Raw genomic sequence first — 11,053 nt, 5'->3', positions numbered from 1 at the left:
ATCGTGTACTACATTTCCAAACGTTGAAGTCCTCTACTGTTAACATAAATCAGTACTGTTATACATATTACCTTTATCTGAAATAAACAGAATCTGTCTCTAGTGATATTCCAGATCATGTTCAAATAGGTGCAGAAATAAGTCAGCATTCATATGAAATTTTGTTCTTGGTTTAAATATAAAGTTCATGGTCATATAAACAGCGGCAGTTCATTGCAACTACTAAAACTTTTTTTACATATTTCCTGTAGCTGAAATTGACAGATACTGTCTTTACTAATGTTCCAGATCACGTTAATGTAAGAACGGAAATAACTCAACATTTGTTCACGGTTTTAATTGTAAAGTTCGTGGTCATACAAACAATTTCAGCTCATTGCAAATACTGTAACGTCTATACATTTTACCTCTATCTGAAATAAACATAAGCGGTCTTTCCTAATATTCCATATCACGTTTAACCAAGAACACAAATAAGTCAGCAGTTCTTTAAATTTAAAGTTCATGTTTATAAAAAACATTCGCCGTCCATTGCAAATATTATAACTCTATGTTTTTTATTGCTGGACATTCATGTTAATTCCGATCTTGATTATAGTATTTGCTCACTACAATAAAGCCCAACAGCAAATGATTCACAAAATTATGTTTCTGTAAAAAACACGTATGATGATGTGCCTACAGTTGCTCGAAACCACACTGCCCAGCAAAGAATGTGAAGCATCCAGAGTGGGAGGATGAAACGAAATAAAACTTCACGTTTTGAGAGGGTTTGTGGTATCTAAATCGGGTCACATTTACAAAGAACTTATATGTGTCAATACCTCAGTAAGTTTCTATAGTATATAATTTCCCATGCTTACAGTATATTATAGAGTTCTTAGGAGACAACGCTTGGTTTGAGAGAGACCCACTTAACTAGGTCAGTCTCTAAGCACATGGATTAACAGGTATCCGACATTCATGGGAAAGTTTTCTACACATCCTTGATCGAAAGTTATGGTGGTAAAGCCCGTAAAATTAGTGCAGTAGGGCAGCCAAACGACATATGGTGAAAGTAAAATCAGTTAAAGATTCAATAAAATTAACTCCTGATGGGGCGCAAGTATACCTGGAGACGTAGAGGAAGGTGGGTATCATTTGTTGAGTAACTGCTAAAATGGCATTAAACATAATACAGCACAATGTTTGAATAACCTACAGAAACCTGTTGCTGGTGTGCTGGTGTGCACCTATAGCATAAACGTTGACATAACGCGATTTGTGACTTGAAAATTAACACTGGAATCTATCCTACAGCAATATAATTTAAATCTTACTGTGCTCCGTTGGGCAAATATGTTAATGTAGGGTTGTGAGGTACCATAATGCATTTCATGTGGGGGAAACTTCAGATCACAGAGGAACTAAATTTCTGTCTAAACTGTGATCTGCTAGTTTCTTAATATGGTATTCATTATACCACAGAGCTCTGAAATGTACTAAAAATATTTTATACCATCTTCATCTGCATCAGCTGTTAAATGTATTTCGGTTTGTCAGCCCATCACATCGTCGCCAATCGGTCACTATTCATCACTTTGTTCACTAACCATTTTCTATTTTTCAAGTATTAACAACATCTTCAGTGTCCTTACGTCGTTGAAGACGTCATCCAGTATAACACAGCCTTTGTTTCGTCTCAGAAACATTTCACTGACATGGTTTTATCGCATATCTGCGGGAAATTTCTCCCTATGTGTTGGTGTTACAGTAATAATTCATCCAGAGTATTTAAAGTTTGACATTTCTTCGGTATAAATGCCTCCTGTGTATATTTTATTTCTTATAATTGATGATTCATTCATTAGTCACAAAACTTATTTCAGAGGGGATTTAATTGTTCACAACTCTCTTCCAACTATCTGACAGTCGCCTCCGTCCCACTGAAGACAACCTGCAGAAAACTGTCCATTTCCTTCGTAACACAGCCAAGTTCTATAACGTGACTATGTTATAAATCACATGACCAGCTTTCTGTAAGTTATCTTCAATGGGACTCTGGTAATAATCGGATAATTGGCATTGTGTTATTAATACCTTTATTTTGTTGGATATGAATAGATGCAGGACATATTGTGCTTCAGAGTCTATATTACTAACCGACTAACGCAATTCATGTTCCATGGATCACGATCCAAGCTGTAGGTTGTCCATCTAACAGCTTCCAGGGGCCACAAAATTTGGTTTTAAATATTTCATACAGTATTTATTACTGACAGAATTAAAAAATTAGAAATGCTGACGTAATCTACTCGCTAAGCGTCAACATATTGAGAAAAGTAATGCAGTTAGAAACTGTGTAGTTCACAGCGTGCAAACTACCCACACTATATTCATCCATTACTTGAGAATGAGAGCACTTCGCGACTTTCATATGAAATTTAAACGTAATTTCAAACTTTTATGAAAGTTTCCTTCGATAAAACTCCCAAAAAATGATGAAAGGAAGGAAACCTTTTTGGCTCACGACTTTTTCGCTGTCCTTGCAGTTAAATTTCGGCACCAGGCATGACTATTTAATGTATTACTTCTTCACTACCAGCTGTATTTGGTTCACATTTTGCAGGCGGTATCCAAATACACCACTGAATGTATGTGCAAAAATATATCAGTGTACGAAATATAGTTCAGTAAATATTACTTCATAAACACTGAGATGTGTGAAAAACTGGCTTCTACTTAATGGAGCGTAAATTATCCAGATTATATTAATGCAAGCTGTCATAATAAGAGCTCTTGGCGACTTCCAACGAACTTTAGACGTAATTTCAAAAATTTCCTAAAATTTTTTCTCTCTTACATGCTTAACGTCAAAATATTCAAGGCATTAAGTAATCTGTAAAGTAATCAGACGTTAGAAGCAGTTTCATTCTTTAAAGAAAGTGGTATTTTCTAGTACCAGCGTACAGTATTAATAACCCTGTTGCCTTGCAGGAAATTTGTCTGTCCCCACTGAAACGAACTCAGTCTTTTTCTCAGCGACACCAGTAATGGTAACAGAAGAAACTGGCCAGGTGCGACATGGACTGGCGCACTAAGGGTGCGTTACAAACTTAATTATGTATTTAGACAGTTCTTTCATTCCGGGAATCGAGAATCTCGACCATTTTCTCTGTCATCGACATTGATACTCGCTGGATATAGGTCCTAAGGATCCCAAAATTTTTGAGAACGTTTTAATTTCAGTAATATAAATTTGACATGAAGTCATGCAGGAGGCACGCAACCATTATTATAATAATCAGTAGTTCTCCATTCAGGTTGACTGGGTCGCAAGGACAAAAGTCAAACATCAGACAAAGAATGACTTTATTGCTCTGTGATGCGTTTCGGAGTTAGTCCATCATCAGATAGCGAGGAGCGATTATTCCACGTAGATAGGACGTTTCAAATTGTATGCGAAACAAACATTCGCAGACTAGTTGTTTCATGTACAACAGAAGCGATGATTATGGATACACCGTTTCAGATCGCTCCCGGATATCGTATGCTGGAGAAATTCGGAAATTGCGTCGTATGAGGAATGCCGTTATTCCTTGACTTTTACTTCTGCGATCCAGTCTGCCTGAGTGCAGAATTACTGCCTGTTTTTATTTCAAGTTAGACGTCAGATAGCAAGCGACAAAGAAATTATTTCCGTATGATATAATTGCAAATTAACGATTGTTAGTTCTTGCCTTTACTTATACTGTTAAGTCTTACTTGTTGCCACATTTATGATTATAGGTCAATGGGAAATACGGTATTGAGTTTTGACGAGTGAGTCTGCGAGTATCTAAACATGTGACATAAACGGCCGTACCTTTTGAATGAACTGACTTAGAAGCTTACGTTTAACACACCGCCAAGACACCATAGCTCTTAGTATGTGACGTAAATTTCAAGTTCTTACGTCTTAAGAGACAGACTCTCTGAAGAGACAGACTCTTTTCGTGTGATATAATTACAAAAATTATCGTTCTCGGATTCTTTCCTTTGACCTCACTGTGAAACCTTTTTGCCAAATTTCATGATTCTAGGCCAGTAGGAAGTATCCTCCACGTTTTTATGAGTGAGTTAGGGGCATTAAAATATGTGACACTAATGGTATCTTTCGATGACATTCACTTAGAAGGTTCAATGCTTTACACTCAGAAGAGACCATAGACCTCAATACATGACATAAATTTCAACTTGATGCGTCTACCCGTTCTTGAGAAAAAGATTTTTCAACAGCTGGACATACAGACAGACGAACAACAAAGTGATCCCGTAAGAGTTCTGTCTTTATCGATTGAGGTACGGTATCTTGAAAGATGTCCATGTCCTCAGTACACTCTACGAAAATCATGGCAGTGTCTTACAGAGCTTTAATGTTGATTAGGTACAGAATAGAGAGTCATTTATTTTCATTGTTGTATATATGAGAAAGTTCATCTTGTATACAACTGAAACATTATTGTCAAAAGGTGTAGATGCACATTGCAGAGAGCAACTGTGACCCAGAAGGCCTTAGACACCTGCTGCAGAGCGGATCCAGGAGCGCAGGTTTCCGACGTTGGCGTAGACGCCGGGGCTGGCCTCGCAGGGGCTGACCCCCCAGGAGACGATGCCCACCTGCGTGCTGCCGCTGACCAGGGGGCCGCCCGAGTCTCCGCTGCACACGCTCTGGCCCGCGCTGCCGGCGCACACCATGCGGGCCGTCACGGTGTTCACGTTGGCGAAGATGCTCTGGCAGGTGGAGCGCGCCACGATGCTGATGTCCAGCTTCTGCAGGTTGCTCGGGGCCGGTCCGTCTGTGTACGTGGATCCCCAGCCAGTGACGGTCACGGCCAGGCCTCCGGCGGGGTCGTAGCCGTCGGATGGAAGGCTGACGGCCTGGGCGTTCGTACCGAGCAGGGATCCAGACACCTGGAGCAGGAGAGGAAGCAATTCTTATATGTGTCTGAATGACGATTGTATCACTGACTTACCAAATGTCATGGTATGGTGGGGAAGGGGGAGAGGGGCTAGTACTTATGGCACAGATGGGCACATCTCCTGCGCCAACTGCAGTTGTATAGCAGATCTTCTGAGAAGTGGTGGTGCAAATGAGTTGTGTTACATGCAACGACGTCGAGAACTGACGTCGTTCGAATGGGGTATGACGTTCGGTGCCTGACAGGTGGGAATTTCGATTTCGGCAGTGATAAGGTCATATGTCTTCACACGTTTAACCGTCTTCAAGGTGTATCGTGAACGGCTAAATGAGGGTGTCACAGTCCGCAACAGACGTGGCCGTCCAGCCACCCTCAATGACCTTGAACGGCGACGTCTGGGACGAATCGTCAATACAGCCACAAGGGCAACAGTGCGACAACTGATGCCTGAGTTCAACACAGGACGTGTTACACATGTGTTCCTGTGGATAATCAGTAGGAAATGAGTTCCATGGGGGAAACGAGCCGGCGCCGCACGAGGGTGCTCCTGTTAATCAGAGGTATCACGATTTCAACTGCACTATCCCCAAAGGAGGCACTGTGTGTGACGCTGACCACATGAATCGACGGAGAATACATGCCAAGAAGGTGTGGTCCGAGGCGATGGTGTCTCTATTATGGTCTGAGAAGCATTTTTCTGGTATGGATTGGGTTCCCTTGTTGTCGTGCAAGGGACTTGGAATGGTTCACAGTATGTTGCGCTATTTGGGAACTACCTCCATCCATTTTTGGCCTTCCAGCACCCTGACGGTTCACCTGTGTTTCAAACTCGTAAAGAGAAGCAACATCGTTTCAGTGTCGCCTGTGAATGGTTCCAGGAAAAAGGAGGAGAGGTCGAAAGACTTGGATGGCCACCCCAGAGCCCGGATTTGAACCCGTCTGAGCATATACATAAAGGCATGGAACTGGGCATCTTCTGAGGGGAGCCATGACTCGATCATATTTTGCACTTGTTAGTATGACCGCAAGTGCTAGTCAGCTAGATCGAGTGTCATAGATCGAGAAAGGTGGCAGTCAGAGTGACGAGTATCTGGATAATACAGCAGGCGTAGTAGAACTTCCGATTTCAACGTTTCCAAGTATGTTTTGACGGGATTTTCGACATGGGGTCTTGCACTGTCATGCTGAAAAATCAGGCTCAATGCCATGATTGTGCATTCACGAAGAGCCCAGAATTGGCTGCCATTCTGAAAATTATTTGCTGTCACGTGCTTCAGAGGAGTACTGGGGACTTGTAGACTAACTTCGACAGTGTCTCATTGCAGTCCACACGGCCAGATGAGGCCCAAAAAATGGTTCAAATGGCTCTGAGCACTATGGGACTCAACTGCTGAGGTCATTAGTCCCCCAGAACTTAGAACTAGTTAAACCTAAGTAACCTAAGGACATCACACACATCCATGCCCGAGGCAGGATTCGAACCTGCGACCGTAGCGGTCTCGCGGTTCCAGACTGCAGCGAGATGAGGCCCAACGCGATATTAGATGCCTATACCATGACATCTGTAAAGTCACTGTGGCTTTGTGCATCATAAAAGGCCTTAACGCAGATTTAAGCGCTGCCTCTTTTACTTACTTCACAAATGTAGTAAGAAAGCAGAGACTCTCTACGAACCACTGAAAATGCGAATCTGCCTATTATCCCTATCTTTCACTAATGACGTAGGCAGCTGGATTAGTGTGTTGTCTACCTGATGTATGGCTTCTCTAAAATCACGTAGTATAATAGACGCATACACAATCAAATCATCCAGCAGGCCTTTAATTTTTCTTCTTCGAACAATTTTCATTTACATAACCTAAGCATATCTGTTACAGTTGACAAACATGCAAGTCCTGCGACCGTAGCAGGTTATTCCGTAAGCCATAAGTAATACCAAATACTGGAGTAGTGTCACCAAACAGGTCATAATAACGAACTCTTCACGATCTGAGTAAAAGATAGGCTGTCAGGATATTCTCTGTCGAAATGACAATCATTTTTTCGCCCCTACTGCTTCTAATTGTACGTGTTACTTAAATTTAGCATTATGTAGTAGTGTTTACCATTAGAATGGAACGATGTCACTGCCTTCACAGGGTTACCACTTCTCTTTTTATCCGATATAGCTGATATTGGATTTGTGTGCGTTACTGTTCTTCATTGTAAATGGAATTTGTTTCTATGGTGCATAAGATTTCCCTCGAACAACCCAGTTGCTACAGTTTCCTGTAAGCAACAAGATAGCCACAGAAGACTGTTGTAACTGCTATATAAGCTATTCGACGAACTGCTTATGTACATTCAGAAAATAAGCTGTTCTATCATAATTTGTTCGTGCTCTCTGAATTTAATTGGGTGTATGTTGAACCATCGGCTTTTGGGATTGCGAAGTCAGTGACACATAAGATGCTGCGCTCTTTCAGAATCCAAAGGCACACATTGGTTTCCTGCTTGTAGTGCCAAAAACTGTACGGTCTCGTTACTTTTGTATGCTCCTTTCAGCGGAAATACGTATGTCAACTTACTGTAGATGCACACAAAACTATTCATCCCCAGCCCCGAAAGGATGACATCGTGTATTGTTTAAAATTCTTTAAGAAAGAATAATTTTAAATTTGATGCCGTTTTGAACTCTTACTAGTGTTACGAACAATACAGCCACTTACCGAGTGTAACACATAGCGCCACATAACACAATTATGTGTCTTCAGAGCTTATTCATATTTCCTGGACATGCAGGTACGTTACAGATACAAAGGAATCGTGTTCGATTTCTATTTCGTTGGTTTATGTTTTGTATAGCATAACATAAGTATCTGAATTGTTTAGACATTTAAGAAATATAAACTGCCCACTGACATCAAATCCGGAGCAAAACCGCACGTCCCGTTGTAACTGACGTTGATTTTCTAAAATCAGAAGATTAGAGAGGTATATTGCCGTAAAAACAGTTACTAATGTTATTGCAACATGACAGTTTCATCACCTTCTGCTTGAGGATGGTTCTACGTTACACACAGCGTATTTTTGTTTAGTTTCCACAACATAGCCCCTAATGATATAGGAGCTGACTAAAAAATAGTCCTTAGGTTCAAGGCGTAAGCGAGTTGCTCACCTGAACGACGGCGACGTCGTAGTCCACCGTGTCGCTGTCGTACGACGCGTGCATGTAGCCAGAGGAGGCCCTCAGGACGGTGCCACCGCTCCCACGGATAGACGATCCGGCTCTGAAAGTCATCAGCAGGAGGCTCATACCGTCCACACAGTGAGCGGCCGTCAGCGCCCACGTGGAGCTGATGATGGAGGCTCCGCAGATGTGCGAACCGCCATACTGGAAGGACAGCTGCCACGGGTAGTTGGCGATGTTGGCGTTGCTTCCTCCGATGATGCGGCTGTTGCCCCTGCTCCAGAGCCTGGTGCGGGCCGGCAAGGCTACGGCAGAGCCGAGCAGACACACGAGCAAGAGGGCGAGGCGCTGCATTCTGGAGGCGGTGGCTGCGGGCTGCTGGCGCCGCACCCTATATATACTGTAACACGTGCGCAGTCATAAGTAATTGCAGTCTCTTATCAGACTTCGGGAATTCTCGCTCATTGAGAAAAAGTTAATGGATCTGTTTTATCGAGCGTGATAAGTTGCCACATAGGTTTTTCCTGAGGTGTTGCCACAGTCAGAAGTGGTTGAGATAATTAGTTCTAGTGAGTCAAAGGTCTCCTTCAATTGCCTTTAATGAACGGAAAATAACTGGTGCTACATTTCCACGACGTATGATTTGAGGATTGAAAGTTTATTCAAAGAACACTGCGCAACATTAGGTATACGGTTTTAAAAAATTGAGACATTGCCAAATGGAAATATGTGACCTTCACTAATTTATTACGTGATGACCGCTCAAAAGTTTGTAATTTGGATATTACCAGTCTTAGCACCAAATCACAGTCTTCAGGTATCATTAATCCTCCAAAAAGGATGGACTAGATGTACATCTGTTGTACTTATGCACTTTGATCATTACTAAATCCTTATTTTCAATATTTGAGGAAGTCATGTAGATTTTAGACTTCACGATGTTCAATGTGCCTAACTGTAGTTGTTATACAGGGTGTATCAAAAGGCTCATCCTATTTTTAAACAACCATAACCATTATGGTATTTGAGATATATGCGGGAACAACGTACTGTTAGAAAGAGCAAACCCTAGAGATTAGCGTGGGTCCCGTTACGTAGCAGCACTGAGCGCCCATTTCAGTTCTACTAAAAATAGTGTTGGGACAACAGAAAGCGTTTTGCGCAGTGCGGTTCAGTAATAACTGCTCAACGTGGCTTCCATACCAGGCATGGTGTGGATCCTCCAACAACACAGAGCATTACACGACGGCATGAACAATTCCGAGAAACTGGTTGTTTGTGTAAAGGCAAATCGCGGTGCCGTCCCCGAGTGTCTGACACAGACGTCGAACGCATGCGCCATAGTTTCACAAGAAAACTGCAGAAATCCGTTCGCCATGCATCTCGACAGCTTTACATACTCCCAATGTCAGTCTGGCGTGTGTTGCGTCGACGTTTACACACGAAACCATACAAAATTTAGCTACTGCAAGCTCTTTGTGAAGGTGACAAATAACATCGTGTGGAGTTTTGTAATTTTATTCTTGGCGAGATGGAGGATGGCAGTTTTCATCCATGGTTAGTGTTTCCATTTACATGGAAAGCTAAACTATCATAATGTGAGAACATGGGATACGCTACAACCACATGAAGTTGTACATGACAGGGACTCTCCAAAATTTAATGTGTTTCACGGGAAAAGGTGTATGGTCCACTTTTTTTTGTTACAGTAAGCACATATCTCGATATGCTTCAGAACTTTCTTTTCCCACAGTTAGAGACTCATTCGAACGACATCATTTACCAATAGAATGAGACATCGCCACACTGGAATCTGCAAGAGCGGTAGTTTTTAAATCAAAGGATTACTCAACGATGGATCTGTCGCACTGGACCAAACAATTCAGCCTTACATTTCTGACCTCCAAGGTCACAGGACCTGACAGTATGTGTTTATTTCTTGTGGAGGTTAATAAAAGACTCTGTTTAATGTGCATCCGTTACCAACAACAGTGAATGAACTGAGACATCGCATAACAGCAGCTGTGGAAGCTGTAACTCAAGACATGGTCGCAGCAGTGTGGTAACAATTTGGATACCGCACTGACGTATGCCGTGTATCTCAAGGGGGCCATATTGAACTCCTACGTTAAGGTAGGAAAGAAAACTTTTTGAGTTTTCCCTTCATCAAAAAACAAAATTCATTGCATACGTTTATTAGTTTCAGAAATATAGACGTGTGAAATTGGATGTTTCTTTTTCATACACCCTGTATATCAATTAGGTGTACAACTTTGCCTCCGCCGTTTTGCAATAGACTGCAGTAGTGGAAAGTAGTGGTGCAAGTCGTTCGTTCTAAGTGTCATACAGTAAGCTTAGGCATTTGAGAACATAACGCCATCAAAAATCAGACAATATTTGATTGCATCATAAAGTAATTCTCGAGTGAATACGCCAACTTATGAGCCCAATTCTCGACATCTGCGGGAGGGTTTATTTTCTACTTTGATATGAAGAAATCTGCGTCTGAGGCTCATAAAAAGCTGATGATGAGCTATGATGAGACGCCTGTTAGTGATAGAACTTCGCAGAGAATGGGTTCCATGCTTCAAGAATGGTGATTTTGACGTTGACGACCGTCATGGCTGTGAAAGAGAGAAAGCTTTCGATACCACTGCAACCGACGGGAACAATCACAAGAGATCGTTATCGAAAGCAATGTGTTTGAGCCGAGCACTGAAAGCCAAACGGCCACACTACAGCGATAGAGATGAAAAAATGATTTTGCAGCATGGTAGTGCACGGCCCCATGTCTAAAATCCCGTCAAAACATACTTGGAAACGTTGAAATCGGAAGTTCTACTACGCCTGCTGTATTATCCAGATACTCATCCCTCTGACTGCCACCTTTCTCGATCTATGACACACCATCTAGCTGACTAGCACTTGCGGTAATACTAACAAG

The 11,053-nt window shown here is 42.0% G+C and overlaps 1 protein-coding gene across 1 annotated transcript; it reads right to left on the bottom strand.

Annotated features, from left to right (window-relative positions):
* Window positions 1–4,375: 4,375 nt before the first annotated feature.
* On the bottom strand, window positions 4,376–8,488 carry LOC126100662 (trypsin delta-like). The gene is made up of 2 exons (XM_049911283.1): window positions 8,098–8,488; window positions 4,376–4,932 (listed from the first exon to the last, which is right to left on the bottom strand). Exons 1-2 carry the CDS (start codon window positions 8,461–8,463, stop codon window positions 4,534–4,536), a joined length of 765 nt encoding a protein of 254 aa, XP_049767240.1. The 5' UTR covers window positions 8,464–8,488; the 3' UTR covers window positions 4,376–4,533.
* Window positions 8,489–11,053: the final 2,565 nt, after the last annotated feature.

This window comes from Schistocerca cancellata, chromosome 9 (genome assembly GCF_023864275.1).
Source record: "Schistocerca cancellata isolate TAMUIC-IGC-003103 chromosome 9, iqSchCanc2.1, whole genome shotgun sequence".
In the NCBI taxonomy this organism is placed as follows: domain Eukaryota; kingdom Metazoa; phylum Arthropoda; class Insecta; order Orthoptera; family Acrididae; genus Schistocerca; species Schistocerca cancellata.
This window is presented reverse-complemented; position numbering and strand designations above follow the sequence as displayed.